This window comes from Filicampus tigris, chromosome 1 (genome assembly GCF_054856515.1).
Source record: "Filicampus tigris isolate MCC_2025a chromosome 1, RoL_Ftig_1.0, whole genome shotgun sequence".
Lineage (NCBI taxonomy): Eukaryota > Metazoa > Chordata > Actinopteri > Syngnathiformes > Syngnathidae > Filicampus > Filicampus tigris.
The window spans coordinates 17,640,790-17,657,559 of NC_141217.1; the positions used below are offsets into that span (position 1 = coordinate 17,640,790).

Consider the following 16,770-nt stretch of genomic DNA (forward strand, 5'->3'; position numbering starts at 1 on the left):
TTATCGTCATCTACATTTAGAAAAATGGCATTCTATCAATTGTCAGAAGTGTGAATATTGTTCCTGTGAAAATAAGGGTAGGGCTAAGTCACTGTGGAATATTTTAAGGTACTCCACCCTGTGTATATTTGTACCACTGTACAGTATTTCTCCTTTCCAATGCAACATAGGGAACATCCTCTTTGTTTCTAAAGTATATAACACATGTTATTGAATTGATTTTGTCATGTACACGTTTCAATTACAATATACAGCCCATGTGAAATGGTAATTGTCATCTATGAGCATTGATGGCATTCCATCTTAAATATGGAGCAGATTGCATCTTTCCCCCATATTGATTTTAACAGAGCACTCGGGTTTGTTTGTTGGTATCCTTACAGGCAGGCATTTGCCTTCATTTGATTGTTCTGTCACTGTTTTCTTGCATTTGGAAATATAATGTAATAATTACATGTTCAATATCAGACACATTTCATTCTAGTCTTTATCATTATTTTTTTAAAGATATATTGTAACTCTTCTCGTTAAGTTTCTAAAGTGCCGTTGGGTTCTACTATATACTTTTTCAGTGTTGCTATATTCTTATATTCTCATAGTAGGCTAAATGTCATTTAAATATGATGAATTATTGGAAAGCACTCCCAATAGTGGTGATTTTGAGTGCTAAATTTCATTGCTATATTTAGCCATCTAAGGAGGTCATGCCCATTATGGAGCAGTGTTCCCCAACCTAGGGTACGCGGAAACATGTAATAATTTATTTCCAAAATCAATAACCATAATCATAATAATCACAACAGCTCAGATGAGCGATGAAAAGAAAACTGCTATAGTGGGTCTGAATATTATTCTTGTTAAAGGGTTTTGTTCCTAATATTTAATTTTTAAAAGCCAGTTTAAAGGGATTTTATTCAAAGAAGCTCAATTTTTTTTAGTAAATATAAATTATGTTTTACAAAGGCAGGTTTTTTTTTTTACATTATTCCTATTTTTCCATTCATTTTACTTGTTTATTTTCAAGGCGATATTTATTTTTGTTTCATTTGAGTTCGAAAAAAATGACGATACACAAGAATTAATTCAAATTCAGTTAATGAAATAAAATGATTTTCATTTAATAATCAGTTGTGTTCCGTTCTACTTTTGGAGAATCTTCAACACGTATGAGTGAGGGGGTACTCATGGTATGACAACATTTCGGGGATACCCAAGCCAAAAAGGTTAACAGCCACTGTTATGGAGCAATGGGTTGGCACCTTTTTGTCATCTTACATGCCTTCAAAACTAATAATAAGAGACTGAATAATCCTGTTTAAACGTTAATGTTTTTCATAAAAGCAATGTAAATGTCGTGTGAGTCTTTGTAGGATAAATAATAATCACGTTGTCACTGCAGTAGTGTCTTTTTATAAAATAATACAATTTGTTCAATAACGTCAAAATAGAAATGATTATTATTAAGGTCAGTCAATTTAAGGAAGAAAATGCTGTTTTTGGCCGCTGATTGGTTCATTCATAGAGGCGGCGTCCAGAGACTCCAAACCCCTTCGCATTTCAGTGGTTGTTATCAGAGCACGCAGCCAATCACAGCGTAGTTTTTTACTCGTTTCCGTGAATGACAATTCAGGAACTTCTGCTCATGCTCACACCGCATGTAGCGCAAAGAAGGAGGCGTAAACACTGACAGAGCTTTATAGCTAGCGAGGTAAGAAATAAACTCCCAATCGTAAGATGACCGGTAGTTATTCAATATAGACGCATGTCGAAAGTATAACGAGTACGAAGTAATCTACCAGGTGAATTTGACACTTGCTTGGTTTCTTTCCAGCAACAAGTTCCTTTTGAGCTCATTTACGGAGCATCAGGACCTCAGTCAGGCCTGCTAACAGAAGGCCATCACAACGACTCTGGCGTGTTTTTTTTTCTGCGCGGGAAATGTCGATTTTATACGTAGATTGCGTTTAAAATCCCAACGGAAAGCATTTGTTAAAGCTGTTTGTTAAGTTATTTGTCGGTGAAAGGTTTTTCTTGTGGGAAGCGGAAGCTGTATCGTCGACTGAAGCGTGGCTCTTGGTTGTGATCGTGCGCTGGAGAGCTAGCGTGGGTTAGCACGAATCGGGTGTCTCGCGACTGCGCAGCAACATCAACGTGACTAGGCCCGCGCTAGCGTAGCTTCAACCTTTAGCATTTAATTGTTTTCCAGCGTCATCGAAACGGCTTATTTGGTGTATTCATCGTTTGGACAGGTATTGAGGCTAAAGTTATTTAGTGCTGTTAAACTGCAATCTTTACAATGTTTGCGAGAACGCCCATTAAACCATGGCACGCTGTCATAGCCATTTAATGTGCCGCTCAGCATTGAGCGATTGAAAGTGATGCCAAAGCGTGTAGTAAGAGTTGCAGTTAGTTTGTAGGTACTCTAAACATGTGGGCAAGCTTAGCTAGAGTTTGATGCAATAAGTTTTGTGTTTGCTCTCTGACACAACAAAGGTCATTGAAACATGCCTTCCAACTCGTCATTTAAAGCATATCCACTTTTGGGTACTTGAAATGAGGTGTTTGAGTACACATTAACTCACAATCTTCCCGACTTGATGTCTTCAGCACCATCTGCAAACTGATGTTCGGCCAATGGTGTTCACAGCATGATTCCATCCTGTAAGTTAGCTGGATAGTTGTAGATGAAGCTGAATCCCCCATGCTAAAACAACCCTCTTGGTGGTTGTAGATTAGAAAACCCTTACCCAGGATGTAGCATGAGAGATGTTCACTGGTGTGTCTTTCCCAGATAAATTCAAAAGTCAAATCAAAAGTTGGATTCTAAGCCGTGGATGTGATTGCTCTTTTCCAAGTGATGTCTGTGTGAATAGAATGCTTGTATTGACATCCTGTGTTTGTATGTTCAGGTTATGGAGATGAGCTGCAGCAGCGAGTGCTTCGGATGTGGTCGTTCAGGGCATTGGATCAAACATTGCCCCAATGTGTGCGGTGGTGGTTCACGAGGACGTGGCCGAGGCAGGGGAAGAGGCAAGGGTAATGCATACTATTTAGGCCACAATTGTATTACATATTTTCATTGGATATTTAATTTGGCGACTTTGCTAGTGTCTTAAGTCATGTAAATAACTCATGGTAGAACGAGTTGTAATGTCCTAAGTCCCGGTGTGTGTCAATCCAGACATTAACTGCTATCGGTGCGGAGATCCAGGGCACTTGGCGAGGGACTGTGACCAAACTGAGGATGGTGAGCATTGCCCTCTACTTAGTTAAGATGTCAATTGAAGTTTTGATCACACCATTGATACCCCATGTCAGTTAATATCTGTTGGGAAGCTCTTGACACTTTCACCCCTCCCCTCCTTGCCTGCTCAGCGTGCTACAACTGCCACAGGACTGGCCACATTTCTCGTGACTGTAAGGAGCCCAAAAAGGAGAGGGAGCAACTCTGCTACACCTGTGGCAAGTCTGGTCACATGGCCCGTGATTGCGACGCCAACGAGCAAAAGTGCTACTCATGCGGCGGCTTTGGCCACATCCAAAAGCTTTGTGACAAGGTGAAATGTTACAGGTGAGTGTTTGCTGTCCTGTGCTGTTACCTTGGTGAAACCAAGATACACCTGGTGCACCTGGCCCTAACTGAGCTATTGTCTCCTTTAGGTGTGGAGAAATTGGTCATGTTGCGGTGCACTGCACTAAAGCCAGCGAGACCAACTGCTACAAATGTGGAAAGGCGGGCCACCTGGCAAAAGAGTGCACCTGCGAAGACACCGCATAATCGGTGCCCTCTGTTGCCCCTCCTTTTTTTCAGATTGATGGTTGGTTGTATTATTTTTCTCTGAATCCTCTTCACTGGCCAAAGGTTGGCCAATAGAGGCTAGTCCCGGGCCAGTGAGCCTCTCGACATGTAATGAAAGGGGTGAAAAAAAATCTTTCTGCATTCAACACAAAAATGTTTTAGTTTGGTAGCGGTGTTATGTATAATGCTTTGTTAAAGGACCCCCCTTTCCAAGCCACTGGTTATCAGAGATGAATCAATGGGACTAAACATGGGAATCTGTAGGACCTCTGAGCTTGTGGAAGTGAATATCTTGTCAAGAGATAAAAGGGAGTAAACTGAAACCGAACTTCCATGTTTGGGTATTTTGGTTTGTTTTTAGTGGGTTGAGTTGGCCAAGGGAGAGTGACATGGAAACATTTCATATCATGATGCATTTCAGCACTACACGCAGCTAAGTTGGAGCCGACAATATTTTCTCTTGCAAAGATACAAAGCATTTGGAGGTATAAAAGGAGCAACGTCTATTATAGAACTCTGTTTACAATTTAAACGAATCAACTTGCTAGGCCAAGGTGGGTGTTCCCTTTAAAATGGCCTTGGGGTTATTTTTGTTCTTTTTACCTTGACAAATTTAAAACACCATGACCAGTTGTCAGAACAGGTGAATTTGGAGTTATTTCGGAATGAAACGTTTTCACAGAAATCAAAATGTTATTTTTGTACAATATCACTTAGACTACTGTATAAATACCATTTGCTTGTACTCAGTTTTTAAGTCGGAAGGAAAGTGCAACTGAAGTCCTAGAAAATAGAAATGTAATTTTAAACTATCAATAAAGCTGGAGGAGCACGGAGAGGCCCATGTCTGAGTTCTTTGTGTCACTTTATACGTTTTCCTTTTCAGGTAATTGTCTCATTTTGCTAATGCTTATGAGAGACCCTCAACTCCAATTTTGTTGCAGCGCTACATTTCAAAAGTTAAAATCTTACAGTCCTATATCAGGGTGTACACTAGATATTTAGGTGACTTCTCGACTGATGTGCTAGTGGTGAAAAATGTACTCTTCGAAAGAAAAAAACTACCACAAAACAAGCCATGCAGGTGCACTTGAGGTCATTTTGCAACCATACTAGCACGCAAGTAGCTCAATAACACGTGAGTGGATATACCGTGTAAACAGGTCTCAGGTTTCCCTGTCAAATTTCATCCCTTGCGGCAAATGAGAAGCGAGCAGCACCGTCGAAGCAATAAAATGGAGACACAGTCGAACGCACGCACTTGCTATAAGTAAATCCCGCTATGTGAAGAAAGCGTGGGTGTAAAATAACGACAGATTAGAGCATGAGCGTTTACGTAGAGCAATTTTGTGATCCGTAATTTAAAATTCGACAGCCATTAAAGTGTTCGCCTCGGTGTCTAAAATGGCAGCGGGCTTTTTCTTCGAGACTCGGTTCCTCCTCCCCCTGATTGGATCAGACTTCGTCACGTGACGTCACAGGGCCTCGCCCAGTCACATTAGAGCAGAGAACGTCAGAGGAGAAAAGTGGCCGGAGCCAGCCTGCTCGTTCGGGCTCAATCGTTCTCCTGGCTCAGCGAGACGACAGTGACATGAGGGGACTCCTGCCATTCTACCGGGGCCTGTGCTCCGGGGGCGGCCGTCACGCGAGGCCAAATGCTGCGGTTGTCGGCTCTCGCTGCGGCTTTTGCGGAACTAATAGCAAGGTACGGCTACTGAGTTCGGTCTCAGTCTAAAAAAATGATGACAAGGAGATGGTGGGTACCGTTTAGTTTCCTCTGGTATCTAATCGATCCTTGTGTTCAATGTTACGCGTGTTTTTGGGATGTGCGCTGGCGGGGACCACAAAAGAGGACCCTACTTGTTTTCCCCAATGCGATCAGCGACGCCGCTACACTGTTGTGTTGTTCCCAGTTTTTATAGCCACAGTGAAGCACACAAAAGTTGTTTTGGCGCATCGAAGCAATATCGACTGCCAAGTCACTGAAGCTCTCATATTCGAGGATGCGGGTCTTGTGCGTCCTGCATCCAAATAATCCATTTGTTACAACAAGAAGCCAGTGTCAGTCAACATGATATCAACAGACCCTCATATACATGCATTTATCGTCAAATTTCTAGCTGCCCTTAAAATTATTGAACCCTGTTGCAATTTTTTTTCAAACACATTATATACTACGCAAAAACAAAACAATAGCAACAAAAATAACGCAACTTTGCGTTATTTTTTTGCTGTTGTATGCCCAGTATGAACAACAGCATTGTTCATACTGGGCATATTAGTGCATCACATGATGAACTCTTCCTGAATCAGGTTATATTGGTCATCAACCAGATTAATCTGTTGTGATTTATTATTTAGACATACATATCAACATACTAAAACTGAAAGCTCCTATTAAAGTTGGCAGGCCTATGTGACCTATGTAGGTTCACTTGTTAAAAGCATCATGTGTTGTGTTTTTGTGATAAATGTCAACCATGTTTTTCACAACTACATACAAACTAGTTCTAAGCGCATGCAATTTTATTTATTTTTTTTTAAATCAGCCACAGCCAAACTTTGGCTTGTTGTTTGACATTGATGGCGTTCTCCTCCGGGGAAGAATGCTGATCCCCGCTGCCAAAAAGGCCTTTGAGAAGTTGGTGGATTCACAGGGACAGTTTGTGGTGCCGCTGGTTTTCGTGACAAATGCAGGAAATTGCCTCAGGCAAACAAAAGCTGATCAGCTCGCTCACATCCTTGGAGTACCGGTGAGTTATGGATAAAGCACATGTTGCTATAATAATTGTATTATCCATTAATATGATATCTATACTTTTTCTTAACCACTGATGCTTCATCCACGCTGCAGATCACACAAGATCAAGTCATTATGTCTCACAGTCCATTGAGGATGTTCAAGAAATTCCACAACAAGTGTGTGCTGGTGTCAGGTCAAGGACCAGTTCTGGAAATTGCCAAAAAGTATCTATTTTTTGTATCATTTTCTAAATATTTTTGATTGTGAACTTTTTAAGTAGTTGTAGTTTCAATGCTGTTTGTCTTTTATAATCTCTCTCTCCCTCCCCAGTCTCGGCTTCAATAATGTCATTAGTATTGACATGCTGAGGGAATCATTCCCACTTCTGGACATGGTGGACCACAATAGGAGACCCAAACTACCGGTGAGATAATCACATCAGGTCATTAGCGTAGTCATTTAAAATTCATGTTCATGTTACACACATGTTGTATTAAGGAGGGTAGAGAGTAACCATGTATAAACAGCAAATTACCATTATAATTAATAAGTATCCAGAGAGAAAAGAATAAGCAGCGAACAGCTACACACTAAACACTAGAGCTCGGATTTGCTCCCAAAATCTACATTCAATGTTCATGTTCAAGTTAACTAGCGAGTACAGAATGAACTCGAATCAGATACTTACTGTACTTTATCTGAAAAATGCTTTCAACTGCTATCAAAATGCGGCCAACAAATGAAAAAAAAAAAGAAAAGTAAATGGGGTGCATTTAGGTAGCGCTTTATCTACATCATAGAGTGTCCAAAAGCGCTTTACAAAATCTGGGTTTACATGGAGCCATGTATTCCGATTAGGAAGGATCAGAATGACTAATCAGAATCAAAATGCTCCATATGAACACCACAATCGGAATAAAAAGGCAGAATCCGAATGCAATTTCATTCAGAGTCACAGGGGTGGTATATTCCTTATGCCAATCCGAACGAGCGTCATATAATCAGTTCAATCGGAATAGCCAGGGAGCCTCCAGTCTGCGCATGCTCTGTCTTAGCGTCAATGCAGAGGTGGGCATTTTACAAAAAAATTGCGATCTGTTTATCGCCTTCCGCCTACAGCCGGGGTACCCTTCCGCCGTCCGTTTATCCGTCATTTTGTCTGGCCGGAAAAAATAGTACCCGCCAATGGGCCGGTTCGCCTATGAGTTTAAGCGGCTTCCGTTAGCGTTTCCGACTACAGACTGCGACCAACTAACACTAAATTTTGATCTGTCTATCCATGTATCCATCAAAAAAAAAAAAAGGCATATTCGAACAGATGCACTATTATGCGGTTATTTTGTGTATCTACATCATTCTGCCCAAAGAGCTTTACAACGCATCACATGCACATGCCAAAAAAGAAAAAGCTAGGGATCGGCCGGATTGTTATCTGTAACACCATATGGGTCCCAACGAAATGTTTACTACATATGAAGGTAAAAGGCTTCACTTTGCTGGCGTTAAACTTGGACGTCCACACGAGTTGACCCATCAGTCACATTTATCCCTCTGAGTTTTTGACTTCGGGAAACGAATAAAGGTTACATCCTTCATATGTTGACGGTCGTAGTGTCTGCAGTTGTTTCTGCAAGCTCCATAGCTGTAGTATTTACTCGTCATGTTTCTTTGTGAGATAAACGGGCAGAATACAAGTGGTACTAACAGGAGTCATCTGCGAGCGAGCATCTATTATTGTCAAGAGTCTATGGTGTGACCCTAACGTCACACGACACTCTATTAGGAACCATTAGCTGACCAAAAACATGCCTGATGTAAAATATACGAATCAATCAGCAAATGTACCTGCATCAAACGAAACCATAATCATCAATGATGAGTTTTGAGAGCTATAAAACGATGGATCTCAAAGTTATGTTATATTTTTATTTTTAAAAATAATTTTCAAAATGAAAAATTTGACTGAAAGGAAGCACAGAAGAAGATGTGATATTTTTGGACCCTTTTAAAAGGAAATATTTACGTTTCACTTTTAAACAACCCATTCATAAATACTGACATTATAATTTTTACACTTAAGTTTATATCGTGATATATACACTGTAAATTGCCATGATAATTTTTGGCCATACAGTTCATCACTCAATTTCCATTTGAAGCAGTTACTCTATGATTAAAAAATATATATATATGAAAAACATGATGAATGAATTTATTTACATGCAGATTGTGTGTAATTAGATTTGTATTCATTGTACTTTTAAGTACAATGAACATGTACATTACTGTGAATTTTTTAAAAAATGATTAAAGGTATTTTTGTGTATGATAGAAAGCAGTAGTTTTTGCTTTGTTTTTTCCTGCACTTTGAACTGATTTAATAACCTTGAAAGAGCACGGCCTCACTCACACAGCCTCTTTAGTGTCATTGCAAATTAATAGTTAAAGCTTTTAATGTTTTGAAGGTATGATGTAATTGGCCATCCATGCATCTGTTTCCGAACCGCTTAACCTCACGAGGGTCGTGTTTGTAAAATGTTTCATGGGCACATAGACATCTCCATTCCATCACAGATGCTGGCTTTTGAAACTTGCGCTGTTAACATTCCAGATGGTCCTTTTCCTATTCGGCTCACAGAATTTTTTGATGATATTAGGGTCGATGATAAAATACCAAAATTCCTTGCAATTGTATGTTGAAAAATCTTGTTATTAAACGGTTGGACTTTTTGCTCGTGCACGTGTTCACAAAGGTGTTGAACATTGCATCATTCTTTCTTGTGAACAACTGAGCCCTTCGGGGATGCTCCTTTTATACTCAATCAGGACACTCGCTTCTTTCGGGAATGTTCCAAACAGGTGTTGTTTTGAACATTGCTCAATTTTCCTAGTCTTTCGTTGGCCCTTTCCCAGCTATTTTGAAACATGTTGCAGGCAAAACACATTCAAAATAAAGAGAATATTTATAACAACAATAAAAAGATACACAATTCATTAGTTTGAACATGAAATATATTGTTTTTGTAGTGTTTTCAACTGAATGTGGTCTTAAAAGGATTTGCAAATCCTTGTACTGTTTTTATGTGCATTTTGCACAATGTCTCAACTTCATTGGAACTGGGGGTTGTATGTAAATATTGGAATGATACTTGAGGCTGTTTTTGAATTGCTTCATAAATTAAGTTGGCATGGTATCCAACATTAGTTATGTATTGTCACACTGGACCAGATTACATAATAAAAATAAAAATGTGTACCCCCTCCATAATCACATCGTTTGATTTTAAAAAGTGTCCCTGAAAAGATAAGGATGTAGACACGAACTTTTAAGTATTATTCAACAGCACATTAAGTTAAGATTCCTTTATTTCTTTGCAGTCCAATCCTGTAGGTAATCCTCCCAAGGTTGAGGGTGAGTACTCTTTATTTCTCCGGAAGAGCTCAAAAAGCCTCCTAGAGGGTTTTGAGGTCACCTTTTGTTGATCTATCTACCATGCCAGGTTGTTGAGATTTTTTGGGCTGATATAATTTCAACCATGCAGCTGTGGTTCTGTTCGGGGAGCCAGTTCGATGGGAGACCAATCTACAACTCATCATCGATGTTTTGCTCACCAACGGCAATCTCAGTAGCCTTCATCAAACCCAAAATATACCTCACCCGCCGTTGCTCGCTTGCAACATGGACCTGATGTGGATGGCCGAGGCACAGTCTCCAAGGTAAATATCCTGGTGCAGCAAGTTTCATTGTTTGGAAATACTTGGCTAACGTTTCATTAATCCGTTTTTTTTTTCCCTCCGTATTTATCAGATTTGGTCACGGCACATTTCTTGTGTGCTTAGAGAATATCTATAAGAAGATCACGGGGAAAGACCTCAAGTATGAGGCTCTGATGGGAAAACCAAGTGAGCTGACCTACCATTTTGCCGAGTTCCTCATCCGAGGGCAGGCTATGCAAAGGCAGTGGAAACGTCCCATCACATCCCTCTATGCTATAGGGTAAGACAAAGAGTTATTACAAACAGTAACTTGCAACCTTGAACCTTGCGCTGTTAACATTCATATGTTATGATGAATACCATACACTGTAGTATTTCTTTAGAGCGTGGCCACTGCTTTAATAGACACAGCACCCAAACATACCTCGTTTTCCCCCCTTGGGATAAAATAACTGCTGGGGATACTAGGTGGCCGTACTATAATTACAATTAGCACCACAGGTCTAGTACACATCCTTACCTCAAGCCATATATTCTAGCTCACCTGCCTTCCAATCAAAATGAGTTAGAATCTTAACTGAGGCCTTTCTGTATGTGGAGTTTTCTTGTGTGGGGTTTCTCCGGGTACTCCGGCTTCCTCATGAATGAATGGATGTGTTAGATTTAGGACTTTTTGGCACATAATTATTGAGAGAGCACCCGCCAAGGTCTTGCTTTTCCTATTTGCACACTTCGCACACTTAGACCAGTTAAGTTAGGGAATTATTTTGGACACATTTGACCTTCTTCAACGTATGTGTGACTGATAAGGCTCCATGGGCCCCATGTGTTGATATTCCTGGTATCATTAAAAAAAAGCCTTAAAGTGATAGTCACCCCAAACATATTTTTTTCAAGAATATGTTCTCTGCTGGCCCATGAGTGGAAACACGGCATTCTGACAAATATTGCGTTTGTGGAATATGAGTTATTAAGCAGCAAACTCCACCCATTTTTAGCCATCTCACAGGGTGGGCATTTTGTCACTTCTGTCGACTGAAAATGACATCACAGTTGCTCAGGGATCAAGTAACTACCAATCATGGCTCAGCTGCAGAAAACAGGTGAGCTGAGATGGCTAAAAACGGGTAATTCGTTCTTATTCCACAAACGCAATATTAATCAGAATGTCTTGTTTCAATTAGTGGGCATGCTTAGAACATTTTCTTGAAAAAAAAGCATCACTGCTGGTTCATATTTGACCCATACCACCACAAATGTTACTTTTTTTTTGAGACCTTTAGAATTTGTTAAAATGGTGAAAATGAATTTTGTTGCGTTAAAATAGTTGTGTCTGAGGATTACATGAAGCCTCGCTCCGGTACAAAAAAGCAAATGGTACTTTTTACATACCTATACTTCAAAACGGGTCAATTTTGACCCCAACACAATATAAGGGTTGATATAATAGTGCCACAAGTGCTGAATAATCCCTCTTCACCATCATTTGTAGGGATAACCTAATGACTGACATCTATGGCGCTAACTTGTACAACCGCTACCTGGACGTGAGAGTTGCACGAAAGAGCCCCAAAGCCATAGCCAAGATGGCGGCTGCCACAGGCTCCACCACGGCGGTGCCTGCGGAGGATGATGTCGACAACATGTGGGAGAGCGAGCTGGCGTTGCCCGCCGCCACTTCCTGTAAGTCTGTGTTAGTCTGCACGGGTGTCTACAACCCTACAGCTGAGGTGCCAAATGACGCGAGGCGCTGCATCAAAGAGACCGTTTTCCACGGCCACCGGGACTTTCGTTTCGACCCCGCACTGGTGGAGCCGGGCCACATTGTGCAAGATGTGGCTGAAGCTGTTGAGCTCATTTTTGAGAAGGAAAAGTTTGTGCCTCAGTAAAGGATGAGATTGAGGGAGGGTGGACTCCCGTCACTTACACTGTGGACATTGTTTAACCACCGCAGAGGGCTTTGACGTGTTCTTGAAATACTCAGCAGTGGGACAGATGTTAGGGGGAAAAAAAAATGCTTCTGTTGCAGTAAGCAGATATTTTATCTGGCTTTTGTGATAGTTGCCCATTTTTCTTTTATGGAACTGCCTTGTTTTACTCTGCTACATATTTTTTTTGACCACATTGATGTTGGTATTATTACAGAACCTGAGATCATCCTATATTTGTTACAAGAGTTTCCTGGTTTCATCAAGCATTTCAAACATTGGACCTTTGTTGAGGCCACCTTTTGAGCACTGCAATCGTTTACATGTTTTAACCCTTAGAAATCTATGCATGGCAATGAGAAACTTGTACTGTATGAACAAATTGTTGGATGTGCAATATTGTCCCCCCAAGTAGTTCGGCATTGTGCAAACTTGTGAGAGACTTGACCAGTATTTTCATCTTTCTTATGTTACCCTTACTTACCTGTTCACAGCTACATACGACATGCTAATGCTACCATTAACATCAAAAGCTTTCTTTGAATAATCCATACTTGACCATTTGTAGTGTTTCGTTCATTGTAAATACTGTAACTCGAAACAAATACAAGGACTCATCGCAAATGTGTGTATTCTTGTGTTTTTTTAATCAGCCAATATATGAATCTGTATTTTTCTGGAGGGGAAGTCAAAAATGTCCTTTAGAATAAGATATTCTATGCACCCTCACTCGTCTAAACACGGCATTCTGATCAATATTGAGGGTATGGAATATGAATTAAATAGAAAAATCCACACGTTTTCATCCATCTCAAGGGGCAGCCATTTTGCAACTTGCTGTCGACTGAAAATGACATCACAGTTGTCAGATAATTACCGATCCTGACTCACTTGTTTTCTGAGTTTAGGTCATGGGATGTGTCCACGCTGAGCCCTTAGGCACTTGTGATGTCATTTTTAGTCGACAGCAGGTGGCAAAATGGCCGTCCCCTGGGATGGATTAAAAAAAGTGGGTTTTGCTTCTTAATTCATATTCCACAAAAGAAATCAGAATACTGTGTTTAGACTAGTGGGGCGTAAGAACATACTGTAAAGAAAATGTTTGACCTCTCTAAGGTGTAGGAAAAGTTAAACATTTTTAAATGGGTTTCAAATAATACAATAATATAAATCACGTCATGGAACAACTCGTCAAGTACAAGAAAATAATGGAACATCTTACATTTACAAAACAACTTATTGCAACTTTATTGCTATAGAAGAGAGTCTTATTGATTGCATTTTGCAGTGTTTTGCATGAAATGTGTTCAAATAGGTGCCTCAGATAGCCTTAATCTTAATATTGTGTTTCTTATGCAACACATCAAGCACTTGTGGCAGTAACTCCAAGTTGACGGGATGCCTTTCCAGATCCTCAGTGAGTAGCTGACAATGTTCATTGACAGCTGACAGCCTCCTCCTGTGTCTCACTCTTAGTGCATGCAAAGAGTCAGCCTTGAGTGGCGAGTGTTTTCCCTCAATGTTAAGAGTGAAGGTGCAGTTTTTAGCGAGTCTCAGGCTCCACAGAAGCAGAACAATGAGGCAGCAGAGCATTACTCCCATCACAACGGCGGAGGTGATACTACTGCAGCCTCTCGGGGCACACTGGATAAAGTAGTCATCAGTGAGTTCTGTGATAGCTTTCTGAGCCACAGAGCTGGGACTGAAGCATGTGGGCTCATGAGAGACTGCAGCCCTGTTCCTCAACAGCCAGTTCCTTACATATTCAATGCTGCAGTCACAGTGGAAAGGATTACCGGCGAGGGAGACACTTTGAATGCCAAGCGCTTTGTCAAACAGGCCTGAGGGGATGGTGGTAAGGCCACTGTCCTGCGCGAGGAGCTTTGCGGTGTCTGATGGCAGAAGAGGCAACTCCCGGAGGTCAGAAGAGGTGCAGTTGACTAGCAAACCAGCAGGCTGGAGGGCTGTGCACAGACAGGCCTGACCAAGAGAGGGTGCAGTGTGCAGTGTGGCCCATAGCAGCAGGCGAGTTAGTATTGGACCAGAGAGCATCCTGAAAGATGATCAAAACTATGTCATAACACTCATAAGCACATTGGAAATGTTTAACATAACATTACCATAACACAATCACCATTTGCGCAACCTTATGAGTTCCAGAAGCATAAGAGCTGGATTTAAAAAAAATCCCTTACAAAGATAGTAAAACCTAATTTTGAATGACACTGATCGGTACAGAAGGAATTAATTCATAAACATTAAACCTAAACATGTAAGTGTAGTTTGCAGTGCTGCACAGCATCAGGCGTGTAGTCACGAGCAACATTTACTCTGCTACATTTTACCTTGGCAACTTTTTGGGTTTTGGATTTGTGTTTATCAGAGTAGTTTTCAAGCAATCTGTCACTGATAGTGTAGTGGTACACGCGTCCGAGTTGTGTGCGGGCAGCGTGGGTTCGGTTCCCACTTCGACAATGTGTGTGCCCCGCTACTGAGGGTTACGTCAGGAAGGGCATCCGGTGAAAAAGACTTGCCAAATCAAAGATGCGAATCGAGCTTGCAATTGTTTCGCTGTGGCGACCCCTCAAGGGAGATGCCGAAAGGGAAACAACAGAGTAGTTTTCAAGCAACATACGTTTTACTTTTTGAAGTGTGTTATTGTTTAAAAAAATGCTGTTTAGATTGAGCTACAATCTGCTCACTTTTTATCTGAAGGCAGCTATACAGCCACATACAGAAGCACTGAAGAACGAGATTCATTTAAGTCATATTGTTGAATAGTGAAACAGATGTCAGCGTTGTTGATAAACGTGGTGTCCACACCAGTCGAAGTTCAACATACAACAATATTTAATCAATAAACTCAGCCTCTGTCTAAAGCAATTGGATTGCTATGCTCCAGCTCAGCCATGAGCCTAGTGAGGAGAAGTTCTACAATTTGTGTATCTACAAAAGTGACATTGTTGAGCAATTAGCATTAATTAAATTAATTAACTACTTGATTCCTATTTCATATTTTTGTTTATTTGGTGTTCATTTAGCTATATATAACAATAAATCTGAACTTCAACCCATTTTTACAAGCTTGAGCAATTTTATGAATGAATACTTATCTCAAATAATTAGCGGAGAATCTTTTTTTTCTTCTTGAATCATATTCTCAAGCAGTACTCTTGGTCACACTTCTTGGCTACACTACCCATTTCAGGGTTATACTGTAATAGTTTTGGATTTTCATTATAGCTAGTTTTTATTTCGTTTTGACTTTTGTTTTAGAAAGGTAGTTTTTGTCTTTTTTTTAAATGCTTTGTTTTAGTTGAGTTTTTATTAGTCTTAATATGAGTTTTACTATGTTTTTAAAATATGGAGTATTTTCGCTAGAATTTTTGTTAGTTTTATAAACGTAAGATGTAACTTCAGTTGGTTTACCTTTTTTCAATTCATTTTTTAACTAATGAATTTTTTTTTAATTATTTTTTTTATTTGATAAACCTTGACACACCTCAGCCATTTCTGATATTTTGCTGAGTTTAGCTCCATTAGTCGGAGAGGTCAACACTTCAAAATACGTATTGACCCTTCACAATTGGCGAGACCTCAGATTTGATATTAAAACATTATAAGCAGGCATCACAAAGCAACATGACAAGTGTATTCACAAATTCAAAGGCTATGTGTGAGGACTTCTGAAATTTAAATTGGTAAAGCCAAAATCAAACACGGGAAGAAAACAAACCTTTCAGGGTCAAACCACCAATGAAGTTTTTCATGGTCATTCTTGAATTTTTCGTATTTTTTTCTGTTCTGGTCCAGTGATGCATTGAAAAGTTAAATATTAAACTGATGCGCGTTGTTTACGCAACAGCTGTGTGTCGAGCTCCCCAATGACCACGGCGGCGGTGGTGAACGATGATGGAAATCCCTCTGTTCGGATGTGATAAGAGTTTATCTTCAACAAAAAAAAAAGATGGCAGAGCGAATGAGAGGCGCTTGCACACTCTTTACTTGCACAGTTTTCCCTCCCCTAACTGTGGGAGCACTACATCAATTTTCAGTCGTAGTTACTCTTATAAGAATTTAAATATGACCCAGTTTTCAAGCCGAACTTTAAAATGCGTGGAAGCAAAACGTGTTTGATAATTTGGATGGTGAAAAAAATAACATTATGGCAGAACCCAGTAAATTAAGAAAAAAAGTGACAATTCAGCAAGTGCATTTTGTTGTACACTATACATTTCAAACAGAACTCAATTCATGTTACAGGTGTCCTTTTAACCTGTAGGTGGCGTACTGGCACAGTCCTCGGGTGAAACTGCAGCAACACATTACAGAGACTACTGCTCTGTATAATAAATGAAATCACCCATGGTGGACAGTAGTGATGTATCCTCTGTTCAGAGTCTTCAATGCGTGTTCTGAGTACACTGTGAGCGAGTATGTGAAGCGGGCACCAAACAAATGCTCCGATGACGTAGATGACAGTTGAAGCATCGAAACCGGCCGCATCACGTGTCCAGTTGAGGAAGTGGATCGAGATTCGAAGAGGTCAGTCCTTGATTGAAGCGGCAACGAAACTCTCTGGA

General features: G+C 40.3%; 3 protein-coding genes across 9 annotated transcripts; 2 read left to right on the forward strand and 1 right to left on the reverse strand.

Annotated features, from left to right (window-relative positions):
- Positions 1–1,544: 1,544 nt before the first annotated feature.
- Positions 1,545–4,635, forward strand: cnbpa (CCHC-type zinc finger, nucleic acid binding protein a). Of its 7 annotated transcripts, none has more exons than XM_086023238.1 (6): positions 1,639–1,708; positions 2,608–2,661; positions 2,910–3,030; positions 3,182–3,247; positions 3,376–3,571; positions 3,661–4,635. In XM_086023238.1, exons 3-6 carry the CDS (start codon positions 2,913–2,915, stop codon positions 3,776–3,778), a joined length of 498 nt encoding a protein of 165 aa, XP_085879364.1. In that variant the 5' UTR covers positions 1,639–1,708; positions 2,608–2,661; positions 2,910–2,912; the 3' UTR covers positions 3,779–4,635. The 7 variants fall into 7 exon arrangements, with proteins under 7 accessions (XP_085879245.1, XP_085879355.1, XP_085879364.1 ...); XM_086023190.1 differs by having other exon boundaries at positions 1,645–1,708; positions 2,910–3,036; XM_086023119.1 differs by lacking the exon at positions 2,608–2,661 and having other exon boundaries at positions 1,545–1,708; positions 2,910–3,036.
- Positions 4,636–5,271: 636 nt separating this feature from the next.
- LOC147153059 (haloacid dehalogenase-like hydrolase domain-containing 5) lies at positions 5,272–12,811 on the forward strand. Its single transcript, XM_086023264.1, has 8 exons — positions 5,272–5,504; positions 6,349–6,552; positions 6,654–6,766; positions 6,873–6,966; positions 9,921–9,954; positions 10,085–10,259; positions 10,351–10,539; positions 11,752–12,811. The coding sequence occupies exons 1-8, from the start codon at positions 5,391–5,393 to the stop codon at positions 12,146–12,148; spliced, it is 1,320 nt and encodes a 439-aa protein (XP_085879390.1). The 5' UTR covers positions 5,272–5,390; the 3' UTR covers positions 12,149–12,811.
- On the reverse strand, positions 12,812–16,124 carry gp9 (glycoprotein IX platelet). The gene is made up of 2 exons (XM_086023278.1): positions 15,924–16,124; positions 12,812–14,240 (listed from the first exon to the last, which is right to left on the reverse strand). The coding sequence occupies exon 2, from the start codon at positions 14,237–14,239 to the stop codon at positions 13,508–13,510; it is 732 nt and encodes a 243-aa protein (XP_085879404.1). The 5' UTR covers position 14,240; positions 15,924–16,124; the 3' UTR covers positions 12,812–13,507.
- Between the last annotated feature and the right edge of the window lie 646 nt (positions 16,125–16,770).

Excerpts from the sequence above, each read along its gene's own strand:
- LOC147153059 (XM_086023264.1), top strand. The coding sequence starts at position 5,391 with ATGAGGGGACTCCTGCCATTCTACCGGGGCCTGTGCTCCGGGGGCGGC. Across the intron at positions 6,553-6,653 it reads CTCACATCCTTGGAGTACCG|ATCACACAAGATCAAGTCAT; the intron begins GTGAGTTATGGA and ends TCCACGCTGCAG. Across the intron at positions 10,540-11,751 it reads ACATCCCTCTATGCTATAGG|GGATAACCTAATGACTGACA; the intron begins GTAAGACAAAGA and ends CATCATTTGTAG.
- gp9 (XM_086023278.1), bottom strand. The coding sequence starts at position 14,239 with ATGCTCTCTGGTCCAATACTAACTCGCCTGCTGCTATGGGCCACACTG.
- cnbpa (XM_086023119.1), top strand. The coding sequence starts at position 2,913 with ATGGAGATGAGCTGCAGCAGCGAGTGCTTCGGATGTGGTCGTTCAGGG. Across the intron at positions 3,248-3,375 it reads CTGTGACCAAACTGAGGATG|CGTGCTACAACTGCCACAGG; the intron begins GTGAGCATTGCC and ends TTGCCTGCTCAG. Across the intron at positions 3,572-3,660 it reads GACAAGGTGAAATGTTACAG|GTGTGGAGAAATTGGTCATG; the intron begins GTGAGTGTTTGC and ends TGTCTCCTTTAG.